The sequence below is a fragment of the Lonchura striata genome, chromosome 7 (assembly GCF_046129695.1).
Source record: "Lonchura striata isolate bLonStr1 chromosome 7, bLonStr1.mat, whole genome shotgun sequence".
NCBI lineage: Eukaryota > Metazoa > Chordata > Aves > Passeriformes > Estrildidae > Lonchura > Lonchura striata.
In genome coordinates this window covers 21,367,125-21,391,874 of record NC_134609.1, presented here as the reverse complement: position 1 = coordinate 21,391,874, position 24,750 = coordinate 21,367,125, and the positions used below count along the sequence as shown (strand labels likewise).

General features: G+C 45.0%; 1 protein-coding gene and 1 long non-coding RNA gene across 2 annotated transcripts in view; one reads left to right on the top strand and one right to left on the bottom strand.

Annotated features, from left to right (window-relative positions):
* The window catches only part of SORCS3 (sortilin related VPS10 domain containing receptor 3), a 267,756-nt gene extending 243,938 nt beyond the window's left edge, over positions 1–23,818 (bottom strand). The window contains exon 1 of the mRNA XM_021536263.3: positions 22,710–23,818. Coding sequence (XP_021391938.2) covers positions 22,710–23,342 — 633 coding nt within the window. The 5' untranslated portion in view covers positions 23,343–23,818. The remainder of the gene's footprint in view (positions 1–22,709) is intronic.
* Positions 23,819–24,008: 190 nt separating this feature from the next.
* LOC144246612 (uncharacterized) overlaps positions 24,009–24,750 on the top strand; it is a 45,882-nt gene continuing 45,140 nt past the window's right edge. The window contains exon 1 of the long non-coding RNA XR_013340267.1: positions 24,009–24,496. This is a non-coding gene — a long non-coding RNA (uncharacterized LOC144246612). The remainder of the gene's footprint in view (positions 24,497–24,750) is intronic.

Below are 24,750 nucleotides of genomic sequence, written 5' to 3'. Positions count from 1 at the left end.
AAAGGTTTCAGTTTTCACTTTCAATGAATCATCATTGCCAGACCCAAAAATGCCTAATCTCAGTCTCACAGTAGACATTAACGTGTGAACATAATTCCAAAAAGATCAGGATGCCTCAGTCCTTCCAAGGAGTCCCTGAGATTTATGGCAACAAGACACCCAGGAACAAGGAGATGGCACCAAATCCTGAAGCCAGAAGACAGCTCACTAATCAGTAAGGTGCACTCTCAGCTCCTCTAAAGGTCTTTATCAGATGGCTGTTTATTTAAGAGGGGCTATTTGCAAAGCCCAGCACTGCAGAGGTGATGTGTTTGCATGGGTGTAGGCTCTGTGTAGCACAAACCCTGATCATCCTTGGTCTCTCCTCATCCATTCGTGCAGCCTTGCTCTGAAAGCAGATGCTAAATTCTTTCTTGACTTTCAAGAACAGACAGGTCTTCCTTTGAAATAATCATTAATTCACCTGATTCTGCAAGTAATTTCCTCTCTTGTAGCAGCATTTAATAAAAAAAAAAAAATCCACTAAGGGCAAAACTACCAGGGGCAAAACTCCAGATGAAACATAGATGAAGAATCAGCTCACAACACTCACAACACAGAATCAGCTCCAGTGCCCCAAAATGCAACCACACTAAGAGTCTTTAAAAACAATGTCAATTACTTCAGAAATGTTGCCAGCAAAACTAACTGGTCACAAGCATTCACCATGTTTGGGAAAATGGTATCTTGGGCTGCACAAGAGTTTTCTGAGCAAATCTCAGCTTCCTGTCAACACGTACATTTAAACCTCTGACATTTTAAAAGTTGACCCTATGGATTGATTGTAGGCAGTTCAATATAAGAATTCAGCACATGATACTTGATATTTAAACTTCCTATTTCAGATTATAAATGTTGACAGATTTATCTATGACTGCAGTTGACTGGAAAGTATCTGTCCTCCTATTTCAAGTTTCAGCCTTTTCCCTATTTTTGTGAATATTTATCACTCAATATTTAAAGTTGCTCAAAATATTTAAAATATTTTTCTAGCACTGAACAAAAACAATCAAAGCAATTTCCTAATCAAAGCAATTCCCTAGCATTTTTTGAGTACTTTGTCATAAAGTCCTTTGATTAAAGCTGAAACTTTTCAAGAAATTTTCGATTTTCTTGGAGAATTGATTGAAAATTATGTCAATAGCAATTCTTTAATCACTCTCCTCTCCCATGAGTCTTATACAGACTCATGATATTGATTTTATTCTCACTTTAAAAGTAGAAGTACATGCAGTTGAAATCTTTAAGTAAAAATTCTTACTCAACACTTTTCATAAAACCAGTAAAGAGCAATATATTAATTTTTTTTTTTAATTTTTAGCAGGGCTAAAAAGTATTTTTCAATGACATCACTTAAATATGAAAGAAAGCTTCTTTTGAAATCAAAGTCACTTTAGATAATATATTAATAAAGCATTTTGAAAGATTCTCATTCTACTTGCCTCTTTATTTTCTTTCTTCTTCAGCTGCAAATAGAGTACAAGTGATTTTGGGAATAATATTTTGGTATAGATTTTTAATATGTAGTTTCCTGACAAAATATTAACACTCATTATTGCAGTTGACTTCCTATGAGCATCAACAGCAGTAATCATTAGAACATGACCAAGGAAGCTCAAGTTCACTCAGGGCTCTCTTGCCTGGAACAAAACAGAGACAGGAGTTTGTATTCTTCAAATTTTCTACAGACTAGAGTCCATTAGGATTTATTTAGGAGTAGGATAATGCTACTGAAAGAGAATGCTGAACTCAGAGGGGAGTAGCAGTACGGGTCACACTGCAGTCCTCTGGCACTTCATACCCTGCATGCAGGGCTTGCTGCACAGGGACAGAGCCATCCCCCAGCACTGATCCAGTGCTGGATACACACAAAGAACTGCCTGGTGCTTTCCCCTCTTCCCAAGAAAACATTGCCTGCACACAGACCATTTTCTCTTCACAGTCTAAGCAGGGAAAACTAGAAAGCAAGAATCGCTTTGTTTCAGTCACATTCACAATAATGTGCATATCAACATATAAAACAAACAAGACATTGTCTGGAAATTCAGAAAAAATGGATGATATCTTTACTGAGACAATCACCACGTAAATGCATTTCACAGCCTAAGACTACAATGTAAGTGACAGCTAAAGAAAGATAAATCAGCTCATGTTTATTTTTTCAGGCATCAGGGCTTCAGACCAAGCCTTGGGTGGTCACAATTACATCACAGTATCTTGCAGTGGTAAGCAAAACCTGCCTTCTAGCATGTGGAAGCAGGCTGCCAATTTCTGGTGGCAAAAGGTAAGCAACAAAAACCAGAAACAAGTATGCAAATAAGCAAGAAGGAAGCTTTTGCTCTCTGGAGCAGTTATAGGAGTCAAGGATGGTATGTTCACTCAGCTTGGATCCCTCTATTTATATTCAAGATAGATTACATACAATTACTATGTTTCTATGAAACCTAATTAATCTATTTATTGCCATCACTTCTCTCTGACAACCCCCTGCACAGAAGTGAAAGTTTGTTTACTACAAAGTTTTGCCTGTTTGAACTGGTTTTCTTCCTTACACTAGATTATTACACTCTACAAAGCCAATGAGACAAATCCAAGTATCTGTGTCCTTCCTCTGTGCAGACACTGTGATGTATGTCTGATACCATCAGAGAAGCTTCTCTGAGGTTAAATAGGGCATGACTTTCAATATTTCTCCCATGATAACGTGCAGTGAAAGTTCAGTGCTCCGGAGTGGATTTTGATGCCTCACTGCCAATGTAGTTAAGGGGAGCACGGGACCCAGCAAGCTGAGAGGACCATGGCCTCAGTGTGGAGGAACATTTATCCATACAGACCAAAGGCATGTCACAGGACCACATCCCTCCCCCAGACATGAAAACTCTTTGGGAAAGATATTGGCCCAACAATTGCTGACATGGGGAGTCCGGATCTGGGCACTACTTTCTGTAGCAGTGCTTGACTCAGTCCTCACTGTCACCTTCCAGCTTGGCTCCCAAGTGTTTCATCTCCCTGAACCACCCAACCACTACTAGGACTCCAGCTTCCTCTTCTTCCCTTCTCCCATTACACCTCCCCTCGTCTCACCAGAAGGTAGCAGATAATTGCCAGAAATCATTAGGACAGGCAGGGAATTGTACTTTCCTTCTGGGCAAAATACCCAAAGGAGCCTGAAGCCATCTCTAGCCCTCCAGTGCTTTCCTCCCCTGTGCATGGCTCTGAGCTAGGCCTGTTCTAAGCTGTCTGAATCATCAGCTAACCCTCTAAAGAACTTGCCTCCTCTCACCCCTTCAGCATTCTGCCAGCCCCACTCAAATCCCCCAGCGATGCAGGGCACCCTCTCACCAGCAGCTAGGGAGCTCAGCTGAATGCATTGATTGTTCCCTAGACACTGTTTTGAGGCTGATCCACTAATGGGACACAAGAAAGCCCTGGGGAAGCTCCCAGGAGCCATCCTTGGAGTAAAGCCTGCAATTTTCCCTCACACTAGCTCCCCAGGCCACAGCTACAGACAGTACAGCAGGGACAGAGTAGGAGCCTGCATTAAAAAGCAGATGTGGATGGCAGGATTAAGGATGCCACTGCCCCAGCCTATTGGCCTTTGGGGGGTGGGGGTGACTCAGCAATAGCCAGAGCTGTGTGTTATTACCAACACATTTCCAGCTACAAATTCCCCTGCACAGCACCAGGAGTGCTGCCTTGGGAAAAGTTAACTCCATCCCAGCCAGACCCAATACAAAATCTCTGGCTGCAGACTCACAAATTAGACCCTTTAATGTACCTCAGGATACACCCAAATACTCAGAAAGTCTTCTCAAAATAAGACCTTCTCAATATTTTATTATTAGATATTGATATTTGATATTAGATTACTGTCTATTCTGATAGACATCTTCAATTGGAAAATTAAATAAACTGGGAAAGATGCTGGGGAGAGGAGGAAAACACACTGGTTGCTGATAATAAACAAGCATGTGTTGCAAGCTTTCCCCAGCCCCTTGGCAACCAAAAAAGTCACACAAGAGAGCAAGGGACAATTGGACAAGTGGTTAAACAGGATGCTTCCAGAGCAATAGCTTTAGGTGGATAAGGGAAATCTTTGGTACATTCCCACATCTTCACCATCCTGTACTGGTATTACAGACCCCAGATAAATTCCAGGAAGACTTCAGACTATTTGTATTCAATTCAAAGTAAAGAGAGGAAAAACAAGAGCTTAGATCAAAAGAGACCTTTACCTTCATGTCACTTTTGTTCTTCATTTGTTATGCCCATATTAGAAAGTAAAATAAGTTAGGGCCTGTTTATTGGTCCAGAGACCTCTTGGAACATCAGGGTCTGCCTCCATCTGGATTAATTTCCTTTCTCCCCAAGACAAGGTGCCAAAAGCAAACATTCTTGAGCTACCCAACCCCCTAAACCAGGTCTGAGTTTGTCTGAAAATGTTCCCTGGCATGGGACACAACAATGCTGGGGGACATCAATGGCTAAACCATCACCTTCTCACATCAGGCCAAGCATCCAGGAGCAGGGAGCATCCAGGAACATCCTGGACATGTGAAATGAAATAGGCAAGGCACATTCCCCCTGAGGTGGGGGCTGGGGTCCCACAGACAGAATTTGTCATCATTCCTGGGGCCAGCACCACAAGTTTATTGGAGAAAAGTCACTGGCTGGAAGCCTAACCTCTGACAGATTAGTGTCTGTCCTAGAGGCAGAAAATCTGGTCCACAGAGATGAAAGTGCTCTGCCTATCCTTCTTTGTCAATAAGCTCAGGGATGGATGACATGCACAGAGCAGCCCTGGCAGCAGGGGAGGTGGCAGTGGACGAGGCTGTTTTGCTGAAGCAGCAGTGATGTCCCTCAGCCTCCTGCCTGCCTTCCACACACACCTTTCCTTTCCACTGCAGGCTTTCCATACAAGGAATCTCTCTTTGCAAACAGACCTGGTGCTGGCAGAAAGAAATAATCTTTGACACATTTCCTGGAGGTGCTTTGATAATGAAAAATAGTTAAGCAGTGGCAACACCTGACTGGACTTCCTGCTTTCTTTTTATAATTTTAATTAATATTTTTTTTTTAGAAATTGTTTAAAAAAAAACAGAAAAAACCCAAAACAACAGTGAAATATCAGTCTTTAGATAAAAGCAATTTTGAAATCTCATGCTTATATAGCTCTGTAGGCACAGTGGATATTAATAATTCAACAAAATATTATAGTCATTACTATATTTGGCAGTATCACAACAGTGCATTTTAGCAGAATTTCTCTCCAAATCTCATTGCAACAGCCATTAATAAATAAAATGCAATTCACTGCATTAAATGTGTTGTTTAAAGGCTAAATATTTCATCAGAACTAATTCATTTTAAATAATCAGACTAGGACTCTCCTCCCAGCACCAGGACAAATCTCAGCTCTGTACACTTTCTACACTTAGAATGAAATTATGTTTCAAAAAGCAAACCACAAATTGAATTCAACTGGAACATCTATGCAGCAGCTTTTAGACTACAACCCACTGCAGACAGATGGATCACATTCAAACAAGCCACAGGTCTCATAACTTTGTTATGCTGTTTTTGCCACCCAAGAAAATTAAGATTGAAAAAATACAGTAGAACTGTTTGCATTTATTGCCTGCCTTGAACAGTGGCCAACATCTGATTCCCTGAGGGAAGGAGACAAAAAAGGCACATTGGTCCAGACCTCAGCTGCCAATAGCTACAGATGACAGTGCTCAGCCAGTGCTTCCCACCACCCCCCCAGGGCTTTGCCTCTCACAGGTGGGGAAACTGAGGCACAGAGGGAAACAACCTGTCCCTGCTTGATGTAAGGCCTAAAGGTTGAGTTCCCACATATTTGTCCATCCTGCAGGAGTGGTGCACATGAAAGCTCCATCCCATTGCCCCCTAAGGCACTCATGACTCCCTTTCAGTCACAACTTTCAAATGCTACATTTTTTTACCCTATAGTTTTTTCTTGTATCTCAGGAATGAGACCAAGTAATTTAGATCTCAAGTGTTACTCCCCCTCCATTCTCAAACACACTCAACCTACCCAGCCATAAACTGGTGAATTTCTAAATCAGGATGAAGAAAAGGGAGTTTGATTTTAGTTTCTATCAACTGGTATCATTAACAAAAAAAATGTTAAGAAACCCACATTAAAAATTAAATACATGACAGCCAAAACTGGAAAAACTCAGACAAAAAAAAAAATCATACGTGCATTTCAGTTTAAAGTTTTCAGTTTACAAACATCTTAAAAAAACAAAACAAACCAAAAAAAACCCCAACAAACTAACAAGCACAACCAAAAAACACTCTCTAAACTACCTGTCATTTTCTGGCCACCTCCAGAACAGTGTGTGTGTATCCACCCTGCTGACTTACAAACTGACGTCAGCAACGTAATTCCTGTAATTAACACAAAACAACATGACCTTACAATCAAGCCCTGCATCAGACACCATAATCTCTGTTTTTACCCGTGGAGCTCACTGCTTTCCTCCAACAAGAGCACATAAACCTGCAACCTTCTTTTCACTGACTTTATACCAAGACAGCATAGCACAAAGAATCACAGGAGCAGTATCTTCAAGTATGACTTTCTACACTAAAACAACAATGTAATAAGGCCAGCATATTTTGTATCTTCTAAACTGTGCTGAGTTTGCTTTCATAACTACATAATAAATATTTTAAATTTTGTTTAAATTAAAAAAAAATAATTTTGTTTTAAACTTTTAAAAAAAAAGTATCAACTTTCCATTAAAAAATTCTTTAAACAATTTCTTAAAATTTAGGGAGATGTGATTTTATTTTGTTGGTTGGTTGTGGTTGTATTTGCTTGTCTTTTTCAAACCAGAATGCAAATCCATGCTTGGTCCAAGTCAAAACCGGGGGAGACCTGTCAGGGTGGTGATGGGGGTTAGGGATTAAACCCAAATTATTTCCCTTCTGCCAACCAGCCCACACACTCTCAAAAACACCAAGGCAAGCAGTCAGTTATTTACAGAGCTCTCTGTACTACATATTCTTGATTCCAGAGAGGTGCCAGATACAATTCACTACCAGATACAGCTGTGCTACTGAGCAGTGTGACATTGGCAATAGATGGACTTTTGCTCTCGTCCAGCACATCTGATCTTATGATCCTGGGCACATGTCCAAACCCCATTAAAGTCAATAGAAATGCAAAGAATTCACTGGCTTTGAGTCAGACCTTATATGACAGTGGACAAGAACAACTAGAGATATTTAACCTGTCAAGGAGAAGAGTTAATGGGAACTTGCTCTAATAAATATACCACCTCTACTGCACTGCCTGCTTGTGCTTTAAGTCATTCATCCTCAAGGGCTAAGAAGCCTTAACTCCTGAGCCAAAACCCAGATTATTTCTCTCAGCATTCATCAAGGCCCTGTAAAGCCCCAGTCAGACAAGCCAGCAGGACCTGAGCTAGAAGGGAACCCAAACCCAGGAGTAGTGAAGGACCAGCACAGCAGGGATAGAGAGGTCACAGCCAGCAATGGAATTCATGAAAGTGACTCAGAGCTGGGGCAATAAGCAAAGCAGCAAGAGAACACCCCACAGCACAAGCCAGGATGGTCTCTACTAAGGCAGTAAAGAAGCTCATTTTTGTTTGATGTGTTGTTTGAACACTTCTTGGTGGAACTTTGCAAGTGAAGCCCTCATCACCACTCAAAGCTACTTCTAAAGGACTGCATTCCTGGATTGCTCAACCCCTCCAAGAGACACCTCTGCTTCACCAGGCAGCTTGATGGCTTCTGACTCTTGGTAATTTATCACTGTGCTAATGCTCTCCTGCTCGCTGTCTGTTATGAAACACAGGTAGAAGCACAGCCTTGCAGATGGAAGAGGCTTTCAAATTCCATCATGTGCAAGCCTGCCAGCTGCCAGAGAAGAGGAAGGCACGTGGGTCTAATTTTCATCTCACTGACATTTCATCAGTGTATCAGCATTGACTTTGAAGGTATTACTGTTGCCCTACTCAGCATCGAAGATGAAAAATACGCCCTTGAAATAAAACATGCTGCTCTGACAGGAGATCCTGCTTCATCAAGCTAAGGTCCTTATCAAGATTTTATTGCAATAGCAAGGATTTAAACCAAGCACAGCAGTTTTATTAAAGAGAGAGAACAAAAGACAAACCAAAGGGTTCTAGTGACAAGTTACTCCAAGCAGAAGTGAGAGATCCAGAACACCATTTCCAGTCTGGCAGAGATCACTCACAGCACTTGGTCTGTCTGGCCAACTCTGTGTACTCTTTATCTACCCAGCCAAAAAAAAAAAATTTCCTCATAGCAGCTGTTTCTACAACAAGCACAGAAGAGACTGGCAACCCCAGCTCATGGCTACAGCATAGCACAATGTTTAAAAGCCCGGCTTGCTAGTTTATTACAAACTGTTTCCTCCCTCCAACTTCCATTCAGGAGGTGTTTGTGACCTCTCAAAACATTTACCCCCAGAATCAGTAAAGATATTTAGCTAAGCAGTGGACTGAGAGCCTTTGAGAGATGCTACGTGCACTAGGAAGGGATCCCTGTCTTCTCCCAGAACAAGCCCAACAGCATTTAGGATACAGTGTAACACTGAGATTTTTATTCTAAATATTCCAAAAGAACAGAGACTTGGTAAGTTCCAGCTTGGCAATTCTTACCTTCAATTGTCCAAATCACTGTTTTTATTGCTAAAGCACATGCTAGTGCTCATGAACATCCAAGTTTCTCATCAATGCAAGAAACAGAGAAAGATACTTGCCCATACTAAGGCAATACTTGAGTCTTCCTTCCTTAAGTCACAGACTTAGTCATGTTCCCTCCAATGTCCCGAGTTCAGGACAGTAGAAAAGAAAATACAAGACAAATGGGGGAAAAAAAGTCACAGCCACAAATTAAAGGAGATACATAAAGACACTTAAAGAGCCACACTGGCAAAACTAAGGCTGCACATAGAAATATTAACATTAGGGTCCTTCCCACACTAGCAGAAATAAAGCTCTACTGAAGCAACATCAGCATAAAATCACCATAAACAGAGTGGATTTTAGAACACTAATATGGGCTGAACAGTACCCTTGAAAGGCTAATATGCATTTACTGACATCCTTTCTCTCCCTTCAGTTAAGGCAGGCCAGACCATTTAGTCAGTGGTCTAAAGCTTTAGTTTGCAAGACAGCAATTTATACACCCTGGCAGTGAGAATGACCCATTCAGCCTAAAACAGAAGGAGAAAAGCCTCCTGACAGCATTTCTCTGCCCAGTTCTTGTCTGAGACAACTCCAAGCATCATTCAGCCATGGCATGTCTAACCTGAACTGACCATGTCCCAGACTCCTGGGAGTCAGATCATCTGCCTTCGAATAATCACTTTCCTCCCTTCTTCCCCAGCAGGACTTAGGCACAAAGCAGTACATCATCCAAACACTATTTAAGTTCCCAGTGGCTGTGCATGCCTTGCTCAGGGGACTGATTTTTTATTTTTTTTTCTTCTGGTGCTAATTCCATCTCTTAGGTTCATTTTCTGTCCGTGCCCTGGGCAGGAGCTGCCATAGCAGAAAGATGCCCAAGGAAAATGCATCAGGACAGGCAAAAGCATGCCTCTGGAGGCAGAGAATTTAAATAAAGAATGAACCTGAAAAAGTTACCAGCTTCCCTGTTAAGAAAAAGTCACCACAGGAGCAAAACACCTTCTGGCCCCACATTCAGGAGAGAGAAAGGAAGCACAAAACCGACCAGTGTGCCACCCCAGGGACTGGCAGAGGCTTGTGTCAAAAAGTCTGAAAGAACAGAAAAGGCCACATCTGCCCCATCACAACTGATCATCTATGTTCTGTAGAAACAAGCTGCCAGGGAATGCCCATGCTGCCTTCTCTTTAGGGAATTCAAATTCCATATATGCAGGTAAAAACAAATGGCAAGGTTCTGCCTTCTGTATCATCCTTGAAAGACATCAACCTCTAAAGACACAACATTTGTGCAAGGTGCTGTACAGGGTGGGCACAAAGCCTCCCCTGTTCCAAATGTTTGTCATTAAACACAGTTTTCTACTTCTCTTAAAACCATAAAACTCCACAGTCATTTTTTTCAAAAAAAAAAAAAAGCTTTCAGCTCAAGACAGAAAAGATTGAAAGGACTAATTGCCAGCTCTTTTCCACCTTACTACCATTTCCTCCCATCTCCTGATCAGCAAGATCTCTAGATGAGAGCAGAGCAGAACTGAACCCAGAAAGGACATGTGCTGTAGGAGAGTTCCAAATTCAGCACACCAAGTTCAGCCTAAGGAATCTTGTGTGTAACTCAGGGTTGCCAAATCCAGCTGTGACAGGCATAGGAAAACCTTCACTCTGACTCATACCAAAGCCTGTCCAAGTCACTGCCACTGTGCAAAGGAAAGGGACCTGCAAGTACCATATAATGGCATCAGAGCCCCCAAGTTACAGTGGGGGGTGTAGAGACAGAACAGAGGAAAAGCAGGAAAAATCAGACTATGGCCCCAAATCATCCCTGGCTACATTGTACTTAGGTTTTCTAATTATATGCTTATATACCTAGTTCTGTAGTTATCAAGTCACATATCCTTACACACATATAAACATAGGCACAATATCCCCTACATTTCAAAAAACAGCGTTTTTTTTTAAACAACATAGTGATTAAAATGGGACTTTAAAATATGTAAAAAACCCCAGGAAGATCCACTCTGTCCCCTCCCATTCACCTTTGAGGTGTTCCCATGTAGCTGATTTTGACACAGTTAATAGCAGGCTTTGTTTTATTAAACCCATTAGGTACCAAAGACAATAAATGTTACAGCCAACTCTCTTAGGTAAGAATGTGCAGCATTAGAATACATGTGTCCCCATGAGACATGAAACAGAACACTCACACATATATTGACTCACTCCTGTGTCCTGACACAGATCAGCTCTGGCTTCTCACCCCTGTCTCCTCCAGGATGAGCACATGAGGAGAACTCTGGCTCATTCCATCCTGTCTGAGAACAGCATCCACTAGTCAGTGACTTTCATGGCTGTTAAACTTTGTCTTTGGGAAAGAAAATGAGAATCTTCTCTTCTACAGAAGACATAGCATTCCCAAATGACTCAATATTTTATTGTCTAATATTTGATCTCATTCTGCAGAGTTAGACCTGCCTATTTCCCCTTTCTGCGAGTCACTTTTCCATCTCCCCAAACCAGTTTATTGCATTTTTCCAGGAGCACTACAGGAAGCACAAATAAATATTTTTTTTAAAGCCACAGAAAACTGAGAGGCATAAGAACAAAACCTCAGTGCAACTCAGAAAGGCAGGCTTTGTTGCTTGCAGTATGTGAAGTGGAACAAGTAATGCGGATAATCTGAAATTAATTAAAGGGAAAGGTGGGTACATTGAACCTGCCACAAAGAGGTGCTGTAAAAGCTACACTACCAGCAGTGGTGCCTTCTGATTAAAGGAACAGAGTTTCCAGGCAGGATAGTGAAAAACAACATGAACACTTAATTAAGAAAATTAAAGACTCCTCAGTGCTGACACTGTAGCTGTGGTTTAGGTGCCTTGAAAAAGAAACTTTCTGCTTTGGATCAACAGACCATGCTATGTGTGAGTTAGCACTGGAGAGACAAATTTGGAATCTTTGGACCAATTTGAACTGAACTCAACAGGGGATAAAAGGTCACAGAGGTGCAGAATTCTTCTAAGTTGAGCTGAGTGAAGAAGCAGGCCCCAAAATAATATCTGGCCTGAACCATAAGACACCCAGTATCCACTTTCAGAGCTGGCAGGGCTCCAGCTGATTGATGCATCAATCACAGTGAGCTCTCCAGCACATCTGTAATGCTCAGCCAGGTACACCTTGTGCCACTTTTCACCCCTCCAAACAGGCAGCAGAATGAGGGATCATGACAGAGATGATAGCAAACAGAGAAGAGAGTCCTGGGAGGGCACACAGTTAAGTGCTTGCAAACTTCTGCTGCTGAACAAAATAACCAGGCATTTTGCTCATTTCCCATCCTTCGGAGAGCAGACAGCTCTCACAGACCAGATAAAGTGCTCAGTATGGCTACTGGGCCAGGGCCTCAAAACATTCAGCAGAAATCATAATTTGGTAGCCTGTCCTGGCCAGATCTTGTTCTGCTGTATTCCATATCCCACATTTTTCTGAAAGCCCTCAGTTAAAGGCTCAGCTACCCATAAAGTCTGACCATAGACAGCTGAACAATCTCTATTATACCTCTGTGACACCTGATATGGACACTGTGACTGGATGGGGCTTTATCCTGGTGTTGCTTTATCCAATAGTTGCCAAAATACACCTGAACAAAGAGTCTTTCTTCTGAAATACCAGTTGTCTCAAGTAGCATGGCTATCACACAGGTTTGCAATCTCACTGTCTCACAGGCAAACCTCTTTTCAGGCCAGGTACAAATGTCTTTTTCAGAGGCAGGTGTGCACGTCTGCCTCCCCCACCACACAACGTGAGCACAAGCTAACAGTGCTTCTTCACTTGTAGGTTCATCAATCTTGTGCCTTGCACTGGGGCTTTTGGCCAGACAGAAGCAAAAACCTGCCCCACTGCAAACACAAGGTTGATGCAAGTTCAGAGAGCCAGTGTGTCTGCCCACAAGTGCCAGGCCCCAGCCCAGACCCCCATATGCACTCCCATCCATGCTCTCACCTGGCAGAACACTGCCATGAGGCAACCCAACCAGACCCCACCAAGAGGGAAGAAGGAAAATTAATTTGCCCTCTCGCAGGAGTACTTCACCTGTACCTGGTGTTAGGCAAAGACTTTCCCTTTGGCTGTGAAGTGGGGAAGGGGAAGGCCACCTTAATGACCAAAGAAGCCTACAAGACCCTTGAACTTTGCATGCTTCTACATTATTCCATGTAAGATTTCACAAACAGGCACACAAACCTACATGTGCTATCATCCTAGAGTATTCCAAACAATCCACATAGCTCAGAGTCAACTCCCACTCCCCTGATCAGACAGATGTGATTCCTCTCCTGTCTGCATTTCCAATGAAAGCTCAAATTCATGGCTCCCACAGTCTCATCATGCTGGTTCTAATCCAGCTCAAAAGGAGCTGCAATTTGAAATGGCTTGATCTGCCAGGCCAAGCAGGTAAAGGGATTGGAACAGCAGACAGTGATGATCTTAAAAACCTTTGAGACAGAATTTTGCAATGCTTTAGCTTGATCAATCTGTTAGTGATTTTAGCTGACCATGTTCTACTTTTCTACTATTGAGAGCCCTGTTATTTCCCCTCTTAACTCCTCACCTACTTTTCCTTTTATGCCATCCCTTATTAAAAAATATATATACAGCATCTAAGTTGTAGCAATGAAGTTAAGTCCCATGTTATTTAGTAGCACATCAATATTGATCATTGCCCAGAGTATATCCCTCCTCTCTTGCATGCCTCAGTTTTCTCCAAAAAAGGGGGAAAAAAAGGTTATACTACTGACCTTCCTTTTAATGACCTTCGGATTACACAGCTGAAGGAGACAGCAAAAGATGCTTTTATGTACAGTCATGCCTGCCATTCTGCAAATACAAAATTGGTAGGATTTGGTAGTAAAGGACAGAAAGACTGGAACAGAGAAATGTCTCCATATACACAGACATATACCCCACTGCCCTGCGCAGCAATAATTCACCTCCCATTTCTTTAACATGCAAATAATGCCACAGACCAGCCAAACCTGCCTGCATCTCATGGTATTGATCACACCTGAGAGGGATTTTTCAAACAGGCACCAACTGCAGGGAAAGGCTAACAACCAATTAAAGCTTCCACTCCACCCCCTCTTCACCTACTGTATTGTGGTCCTAAAGGTCCTAAAGCATTTTGGCAAAAGAATCATGTTTTATATGTTCTCTTCCATGCAACAGCTTTTGCAAATGTCCATCCAGTGAGAGTCTCCATGACAGCCCTTCATGCGAGTCAACTCCTACTTGTGGATAGGGAATCCAAGACATTTTAGGCACAATGGCAAGACCACAAATCACAAAGACAACAGGCATGCACTGCCTATTTTCCTCTGGTGCCCAAGGATGCACATCTGAACTCAACCCATACATTTCTCTCTGCCCTGAAAATCAGCAGGAGCTCTGTGCTGAGTTTTCTGCTCCATTAACCCCTCACTGGGGTCCTCCACTAAATCCCCAGGAGAGGCTCAACCCATTTCAGGAGCACCCCAGTAACACCCCTGAAGATAATACCAGCAGTACCCATGTTACAGAGTGATGCAGTGTCAAAGCAGTTGCTTCCAGCATCCCAGTTCTCCAGCCCATCACTGACCTAAGTGATTTGCAGCTGCTCAGTCCTAGTGTTTTTTGTAAATCCCAAACCTACATTTTAGTCCCAAAGTGATCAGCTAGTGCAACTATGTTTCCCAGGAAATGTTTCTTTGTCCCACAATGCAGTGGCTGGAAAGAATTGCAATTCTTTCTATTCCTGTACATCCACGAGAAAAGAACGGAGGAACACAAACCCTGAGATTTGTGCAACACCTTCAGCTTGGTCAAGAAGTTAAGGGTGCCAAGTGGCAGGGAGCTGTCGGGGCAAGCGCATCCGCTGCGGATCGGGCACAGGGAGAGGAGTGACGGAGCCCAGCTCTGCCCTCCCCTGCCGCTGTCCCTGCGAGGACAGGGAGCAGATGGGCAGCGCGGTGGCTCTGTCAGCAGCGCCCCGGGGGGACAACAACGGGGCCGGGCAGCCAGGAGCGGCTCCGCTGCTCCCGCACACAGCCTCGCCCAGAGAGCGGCACCGCCGGAGCCTGTGCAGGCACCAGTCCGGCTGGAGGGGGTGAGAGACCCGGCACAGCGAGAGCTGCGTTCAGGAAAAGGCCTGGCAGCGATTAGAGACAGCACGAAGGGCGACAGCATCAGCCGCGCGGGATGGCGAAACGCTTTACCACGGCCGGGCGTCTGCTAGGACTCTTCTGGTCCCTCGCAGAGGGAAACTCCCGCGGGAGTTTCCCGGACTCTGTGACTCCGAGCGGGTTTCCACATCAATATTTCTGTAGCCTCTGCCTCTCCAGCAGCATTCCCTCCCTCCCTTTCCCAGATGCCCACGCTCCCTCTAGCGCCCGGCTCCGCTTCCCTGACGCCGGCTGCCCGCGCCCCTCCTCGGCCCGGCCGCGGGGACCGCGGGATGATTGAAGCGATGCTGCTGAACTGATGCTGCTGAACTGAACTGATGCTGCTGAACTGATGCTGCTGAGCTGAACTGATGCTGCTGAGCTGATGCTGCTGAACTGAACTGATGCTGCTGAACTGATGCTGCTGAGCTGATGCTGCTGAGCTGATGCTGCTGAGCTGATGCTGCTGAACTGAACTGATGCTGCTGAACTGATGCTGCTGAGCTGATGCTGCTGAGCTGATGCTGCTGAACTGATGCTGCTGAGCTGATGCTGCTGAGCTGATGCTGCTGAGCTGATGCTGCTGAACTGAACTGATGCTGCTGAGCTGAACTGATGCTGCTGAGCTGATGCTGCTGGGGCACGCGGGCCCTGCAGCGCCCTGCGGAGCTGCCTGCCCAGAGATTGCGGCGCATGAAAGGGAAAAAACCCCGTGCCAGCCTCAGCGTCAGGGCTGTGCCGCTCGTTTCTGTGGGAGAGCAATCAGGTCTCCTTCAGCTGGAGAGGGAGGAACAAAAGTGAGATTTGATCACTCACCATCCATCTTTTCTTACTTTTACTGCATGCTGCGACTCCACTGGTTATGAAGGCTGGAATTGACCCTAAAGTTTCCATGGCAGATTATTTATCAAGTATGTTTACACCCACACAGACACGTTCTACAAACATGCAGCAAATTTTCTTCAGTTCCCTCTTTCCTTTCCATAAAGGCAGGAAAGGAAACATTTCCATGCTCACCTTTTTGCATGGAGGAAATATTAACAATGATGCAGTTCTCTCTGAACATTAGAAAAAGTTAGGATTTGGGATATTGTTTACTTTGGATTCCTACATGGAGTTTAAACAAACCAGGAAACTTGTATGCAAAAAGTGTGACTGCAACACAGTATATTCCAGCAAAGGGATATTTCAGCTTGAAATTCCTATTGGGCTTCTCCAACTATGTCACCAGAGCAGTCTCCAACATGGCTCACAGTGTGGGTCAAACTCCCAGAGAGCAACAAACTCTCAGAGCCAAACATGAGACAGTGAAAGGCTGTGCACAAGAGAGGAAAAAACTCATATGATCACAGTCCTGTGGCTGTAATTCAGACGGCATGAAGGGCCCACAGGTCTCTTTGCTACACTGCTCCATGTTTCCTCACCTCTTATTCATTTCTCAGTCTTATTTTCCAATGCTTTAGGATCCTCTGGGTTGAATTCTCCACTAGAGTCAAATAGCCTAGATTAAGCCTACATCAATTTAAACTGAGGATCCAAACAAATGTTTTGCTGTTTTGAGGAATTTCTGCAATTATAGAATTCAGTGCTTCATAAGGAACATGTCATTTAATTTACTGTCTTGACTGAGGCAGGTTGGATTCAACACCTTCAAACACAGATTCTCAGTGGAAGATAAACTTGACCAGAGCCCAGCCAAACCTAAACATTAACTCCATACAGAGTTGGAGTTGACAGATCTCCTGCAACATCCTCAAAGCAGCCCCAGCCATGAGGCCTGGCCCTCAATTCTGGTATGAATTTGGAATTGTGTACAAGTGCTGATTGACACAAGAATGCTGCTCTCTGTTCTACCCACAGACATGCAGGGAGCTCAAGGAGCATGATACTCCAGTATGACTTGAGTCAACTCTTGACTGTTTGCAAGACTGGTTTCCAGTATTCTTCAGTGCAAGTAACACTAAAGATCTTTGCCCTTAACGTGTGCTTTTCCCATTAGACAACACTGGTCTCCTATGTTTTCTAAATTTCTACACAGCTGTAAATTTGGAAACTCTCAGAAAGTTTCATCTTCCTACAGCCTTGCCTTCAAGAAAATATTTGTTTTGTCTCACCTCCCTTTTGAAAAAAATCTCTCCTGCCTAACATAAATTATCTGCTCAAACCCCTTTTCAAAAGACTTCATCATCTAATTGGATGAGTGTTTTCCATTATGGAAAAAATAATTAAAGAATCACATAGCTGATTCTATTTGCATTTAATCCACTTCAAAAACTTAGCCACAAGTCCTAGGGCATCATCCCTGATCATGGCAAAGTATGAGTACCGAGGTCTGAAGAGAAACTGCTGATTGGCACCTCAGATAGGAGCAGTTCTGGTACTGAGCTTGGAACTACAAGAACATCAACAGTTTGCTGTGCCAGGCAGGGAAACGGCCCAGGGAAACTGCCAGTTTCCTGGGATCCACTAACAGTACCCAGGTCCAAACATCAAACTGACTTTGCAATGAAACCAGTCTGGAGAGAAATAGCACAAAAAATATTTTCCAGATGCCTTTTCCCTGGTCTACTAACTCAACACAACCACAACTGAAGTTGTTATGTGTGTTTCATTTTTATTTCCAATCTTCTATTTCTAGGAGTAAACATTTTAGACTGAAATCCAGCTCGGCTTTTGGAGCAGTTACCCACTGCTGACAACTAAATGCAGCTTTCCCTGCCTAAAGATTTCCCTTCCTCCCTTCCAAGCATAGCAGTCTATTTGGAATTGCAAATATTGCCCATCACACACCGCATTGCAAGGCATCTTAATGAAAAACTACCTGGCACAGTGATCCCACTGGCCTCCCCAGCTTGTAATGCTCCATGGGAGTGAGTAATGTCTCAGCATCCAACCACCAGTACATTAGCAGATCACACCAGAACCCTGCCAAAAGCATTCAGAGGAATCATTCCCGGAAGAGACAGGCTTCACTGGGAGAACTTGCACAACCTGCTTGTCACTGCCAGCCCCCAGAGCTTGCACAGGACAAAGAAACAGGATCGGTGGTAGCAGGAGGTAAAGAAAACCCATTCAGAGCAGAGTGGTTCCCATCAGATCACCATCTTTACATGAGTTTTGAAAACCCCCAGAGACCTTCTGGTACCTTGTTGCAGCACTTCCTTTCAGAAGAAACTTTTCCTAATGTCCAGTAAGACAAACGTTGGGGCTGTTAACACATATTGATCCCTCTTCAACCAAAAAGATATGCTGCATCTTCTAACTCTACTTCCAATGTCTGTAAGCTACTGCAGCATTATTAGCCTCCTCTTTATTATCTTTTCCCAAAAACATCTCATGTTCCAAGTCTTGGCATGAATCTTGAAACCACATTAACTCTAGAAATGACAGTCACAGGCTGACTGGACCAAACAGTGCAACAAGCTGCCAAGACAAACCAGGCCCCAGCCCAGTGTCTCACCAGCTCTCATCCTGCCTTCCCCAGCTTTTGGAGCCTGGATCATGCTGTAAGCATCAATGCAATTGCATGGTTTGCACAAGCAGCAGCTGCACCATTGAAGCACACCAGACTTCCACTGGTTTATCTTCTGCACTGTCCTACTACAATGAGATTTAAAAAATTGCCCTGCTGACATTTTTCATATAGTATGAAAAATCCAACCCTGAGTATCATAGAGGAACTTGGTCTGCTGTGGCAACCTGCAAGATACACATGCCTTAGCCCTCATCTGCTCTTACTGGGGCATAGTACTGCATTTCTCATCTTTATTCCAGAAGTTTGGGAGAATTTATGCTAGAATTTGGGAGATGTCCCTGCCCATGACAGTAGGGATTTGGACTAGATCTTATTTAAGACTCCTTCCAACCCTTAATATTCAATGATTCTGTGGAGTTTGCATCTGGTTGCTAAAAAAAGCAAAGACATATATACATGGGATAGCTAAAGCATGCAGTGATCATAGCTGCAGCATCTCCATAGCTAGTGGATTAAAAATGTCTTCCAGAGAAAGCTAGAAATGTGCATCTTTTCTTCTGATATTGAAAAAAACAATGCCAGCCACAATGACACAGAATTTGTGGTAATTCCATCACGGAAAAGCCATGGACAAAATTAAGTACTTCCTATAAACAGCTACTTTCATCAGAGGGACGACTCTAACCTAACAAAAACAGTTCCATTTCCCATTCCACCAGTGACCATAACAGGAGAGCAATCCTAGTAAGTGTGTTTTATTCACTGTAGTTTCTCAGAATCTCTTGGAAAATCTATCAAGAAATGAGATAGTGAGGTTTAAAACTGTGAGAGTATTAAAGGTGCTGCTACCTTTTTTTGCAGGTCCTTATCCTATAAATCAGAGAGAGAGGAAGGAGGAAAAGATCACATGAGGAATCAAATAATCTTCACAAGAATGCTGAAGAGAGCATCTGATGAGCAGAACAAGGAAAAATTTCATGCACTAACATAAACATTTAGAGAGGAAAAACAATTGTAGAGGGTACAACTGCTCACTGAATGGCACATCTGTACACAGCATGTGTGTTCAGAGAGGAATGGTTTTGGAAAAAGAATGGCTTGTAGATCTTTTGGGAATAACAGTATTTTTCACTAAAAATCCTCCTTTCTTTAGAAAAGCCTTGGCAAGAAAACATTTTATCTGATCTCTCCAAGGTCCCTCAAGAGCTTCATGACCTTGCTCAATAAATGCTTCTATTAGGGCAGATTGATACTTGAAGCCCAAATAGAAGTCTGTGTTTTCCAATATCAGACTGGCTGAATTAAGCCAAGTGCCCTCCATAAGAACATAGAGAACACAAACCTCACTTCTACACAGGCTAGCATTTCTGTATTTTCCTAACGATTTTCACTTCAAGATCCTCAGGTATTGTACAAAGCAGAAATGAATTCTGCTCCACACCACCACTTTGTGGTAGCTAAGTAGTACTATCCTCGTTTAACATGGAAGAGGAGATCCAGAGGTTAATTGTCTTTCCTAAGGTCACAGAAAAAGCCTCTGGGCAGGACAAAGCAGAGAACCCAAATTCCCTGATCTCACCAGCTTTTTGCCTCTATCATAATCCTGACCTCACTATCTGCAAATACAGAAAACAAAAGTTTTTTTGCCTGGAAGGGATTATGGTTTAGTAATTTCCTGTGATACAGGGATGTGTGAAAAAAAGGGGATAGGAGATTCACAGACATTTGCTTTTAAAATAACAATACTTTAAAAAGCAGAGGGTTTTAACATTCTAGGTAACAACAGGTTCAGCATCTGCAAAGACCTCCCTTTTGTGGAGTGTCTGCAGATCTTTGCAAAACCATCCAGTTTTTAGGAGTACCCCACTACTAATGCACAAAACTTGATTGATCATGTTTTTAATAACACACAAGTGACAAAAACTGAGGTTTTGAAGCCTGCTCAAGTAACAGAATTGGTAAAAGCAAGCTGTTTGCCCCTTTACTGCTTTGGGAGCCTGAATACAATATAACATACAGACACATCCTACCCACTCTACTCGGTCAACTGGCATAATCATGACCTTAGTTAATACATATTGTCCATTTCCAACACACCATCCTTCTGCTTTGCACCTCCTGTAACCTAAGAAAATGTATGCTTTGTGATGTGGGGCTGGGGACCATCGTGGCTGGCAAAAGAAGCCACACTGTTTGCCCAAGTGACCTTGGACAAATTGCTTCATGTTCCTGTGCCATGGGCACACCAACAGTAGAATTAGGCAAAAACTGAGCTGCAGCAGAAAAACAGGCATTGGATTCAGCATCATCTGTTAATTAATGAAAGAACCCAGGTTCAAGCATATAACTTTCCCTCTACACAGCTAAAAAAAAAATCCAATTAATTACTAAATGCTGTATGTTTTTTTCCAAAAGACAAGAGAGAAAAATTCTCAGAATGCTAGACCTCATATTAGGAAAATCACAAAAAGATAATATTCAAATTTATTATCACGCTCGCTTCTCCCTCCTACAAACACCACACTGGCAATAAACACCAGTCTTTTGCTTTAGCTTGTGCTTTTGAGTTGGAAGCTTTCAATGCATGATATCCTGAGGTGCAAAATCCTAATGCCATGCCATGAACAATCAAGATATTTTCTTTCATTACTCTTCTCAGTCACTTAAAGAATAAGGAATCTAGTTATTTAAATAGCATGTTTCTGTAAAAGAAACCAAGGAGAGATAATTTTGTGAAAATCACTTTCTGAGCTGTGCTTTAGGAAAAAAAAAAAACAACCTTTCCCCTGCAAATGCCTATAAAATGAGTTTTCATTGCTACTTTAAGCAGAAATACTCAATATTATTGGAAATCCATGCTGGAAAGGCATGGGGGAGGCATTTAAGCTTATTTTACTCAACACCCTTTGATTCATCATCAAAATGAAACAAAAGAGAGGGCGTATATAGGTTGTTTTCTTCATTACGTGGCATGTTATGTTAAAAATAAGTAGTCCTAGAAACAAGTGTAGTGCTGAAATATACCATACAGCTGTGTTCTCTTCAATGTTTGCTTTCATCTTTAATGAGAGTGAAATTCATGCCTGGCAAACACAACTGCCTTTAAAAATTGGTTAAATCAAAGTAACATCTACATTGTTGTCAGAATTATTGCCTAAGTAGCAATAAATAGACAAAAAAATCAGTCAAAAAAAAAAAAAAAAGTTGAATTGCACATTACAGCCTATAGCTGATGCACAGATAGAGACACATATAGATAAGCTGGTGGACAATTTGCTTTTTCATGCCTAGTAAGTTCCATGAAGAATGCATCTGAAAATGCAGCCAATCTGTTTTATGCTGTTAATTGCTTTCTATTCATTTCCAATAGTGGCAAAACAATAAAAGAGTCATTTTCAAGGCAGTGACAAGCTATAATAATCAGAATAATGGGAATATCGCCATCAGACATAAAGGTTTCCCAGAGTCCTTTAGATTACATCTGTTCCCAGACTACATGAGAGTAGAAATGGTATTTCTGATACCAAGTCAAAAGAAACTTCAAGTTTTGTCCACAGCCACCTGCCGGGCGTTGCAGAGCGGGTGTGAGGGAGGGTCTTGCACTGTCACGGCACAGCGTGTGGGCTTTGGGACATGCCCTCCACACACGCACACACACACACACAGTCCCACAGGCTTCCAGGGACACCTCAGTGGCTCGTTATTATTCACTTCGGGAAAAGGCGTCAGATGCCATGGATTTTTTTACAAACTTTCCACTCTGCTTGCACTACGTGCCTCCCCTCAAAGCTCCTTGACGTGCTGTGCGGTTTTCCACCCCTTAATGAATTAATGGGATCTCTCTTGCTTCCAGCACTCACAGTGGGGCACTGGAGGGCTTTTCCACCAGCCCTGTGCATCACACACCCCAGGCAGGGAGGCAGCGAAGGGTGCCACGGTGTTCATTGCATACGGAGAGACCGAGAGGGGGTGCCCAGGGGAGCGGCACACGGGACACGCTGGAGCGCAGAGGAGAGCGCTGGGGCCAGCCCGGCCCTGCGGGGCGCTGCCGCCGCGCTGCCCGGGGACCGCGGCTCTGCCCCCGAGGCCGGGGCAAAACCGTGTTCCCAACTCGCCTTCACCTTTCCCCAGGAAAACTTTTCTCCCGCGGCCATCGCTCCATCTCCCACACCCGCTGGCGACAAGGGCACGGTGCCCGGCCAGCGCCCCCCTCCTCCCCGCACCCCCGTCCCGCCGCTGTCCCGGCTCCCTCCCCGCCAAGCGCCGCCGGACCGGCTCGGCTCGGCTCTGCGGGGCGGTACTCACGCTGCTGTTGTGTCCGGACCAGTGCACCATGGCTTGGTTGTGCGCCGCATCCCCGGTGAGCGCGAAGGTGGTGCTGCTCAGCCTCGGCTCCTCGGCCCCTCGCGGCCGCGCCGCTCTCGCGTCCTCCGGGGGCCCGCGGGGCTGAGCGCGGCCGCCGCGCTGCCCCTCGGCCGCGGGCACCCCCCGGCCGCCGCCGGCCGGCAGCGCCCGGCGCCCCTCGGTGCTCCGGCGGGTCCGCGGCGCCGCCGGGCCCCGGCTCCCGGGCGCGCCGCCTCCCGCCCCCGCCGCGCGGAGCGCCGCTCCCCGCGGCCCCGCTTGGCCCCCCGGCTCCGCGCCCGGCACCGGCTCCGCGCCCGGCACCGGCTCCGCGCCCGGCACCGGCTCCGCGGCGGCCGCCGCCCCGACCGAGCCCCGCGCTCGGCCGCCCGGCCAGCTCCGTAATCCTCGCGGCGGCGGCGGCTGTCGCTGCTCCTGCCTAAGGCGAGACGAGGAGGACGGCCAGGAGGGCGACGGAGATGAGCAGGATCTGCAAGTTATTTCGGCGCCGGTGCAACACCAAGAGAGAAGTAAGAACCATGTCCAGGCGAGAAAAATGGTGTGGCAGGTCGGAAAGCTGTTGGTCCCCTTCTCCATGCCTCTGCGAAGCGAGTCGGGGGGCTTGCAGAGGGAGGGGGGATGAGGCGCTGCGTTTAGGGCTTTTTTTTTTTTTTTAGGAAGAAAGGGGCCGGATTCTAATTATAATATTTATTATTTGCAAAAGGCGCCTCTTTCTCTCGCTCTTCTTCTTTCTCTTCTTCGGTTTTCTCTTGACTCTTTCTCAGCCTCTGAGACGATGACCAGGAGGAAAAAAAAAAAAAAAAAAAAAAGGAAAGAAGTGGGGGGAAAAAGGAAAAAAACTCTCCCCGGTAGTTGGATTCTGTTCCTTACTGTTGCTGGATATTTTTTTTTTTTTTTTTCAAAAGTGCTTTTCAGTGAAACTGTTCACGTTCAAGGATTTGATCAAGTGAGAGGGTACCACCACACGGGGGGAGGAGCCCCGAGCCTTGCCAAGCCGCCGCCGCCGCTGAAATACACCGCCGAGTCACCCGCCGCGCCGCGCCGCGCCGCCGGGGGCCGGGAGCGGGGCCGGGGGCGGGAGCGGGACACCGCGCTGCACCGAATCAGCTGGAGCATCACCCAGCCTTTTCTCCTGATTTGGTATGTGTGCTCCTGGCCGAGAGAAAGCAGCCGTCATTCCCCGCTTCTCCTCATGTATATGTACATAGACTCGCGTTTACAGCGACGTGGGTGCTCCTCGCCCTGTGTGTGTGCGTGCACACACACGCACAAAGGCTGGATGTCAGCCACGGGTACCGGGGCACGAGGGAACGCAGCTGGGATGAGCGGCTCTTGGGTGCCTCCCGTGTGTAACAGCGTACCCACGGAGCCGGCCATCCCTCCAGAGCCGGCTCCGTGCGTGTGGATGCGCCCGTCCCAAGCGCAGCCTCCCGGCCGCGGGAACTCACGCGTGTGCGTGGGAATCCCAGCAACCTTGCCACCGTCCAGCAGGGGAGACTAGCAGGATTTGTGTGGGGCCAATAACGAAGAAAGGGCAGTATCTGCAGGCAGCTCCCTGCAGCAGCATCTCGGGACTGTGTCGGGAGAAGGAGCGAGGGGGAAGTATTTCTTTAGGTCACGGCAGCGCAGCGCTCCCGCTCCCATCGCACGGATGCGTTCCCCCTGGCCAGGACACCTGTTTTCTGCTGGCAAAGCTCAAGAAGCCTTTGCTGCTTCAGCCCTCGGACAAGGTGTGAGTAATGGTAGGCTGTGAATGGGAGAGGGGGGCTGCTGCCGCCTCCCGCGGCTGCGGGGCGTCCCTGTGGGGTCACCCTTGTCATCGCCATCTGTGCCAGTGCCGCGTCCCTCCGGACCGATTCATTGCAGCAACACGTCGGCACTTTCTCTTCGGATCAAACCCACGGTCGACCTTCTCCCGTTCTCCTCCTCCCTTTGAAAAGTGTCGATAATTAGCGATTTTTTTTTTTTTTTTATCGTCCCACCC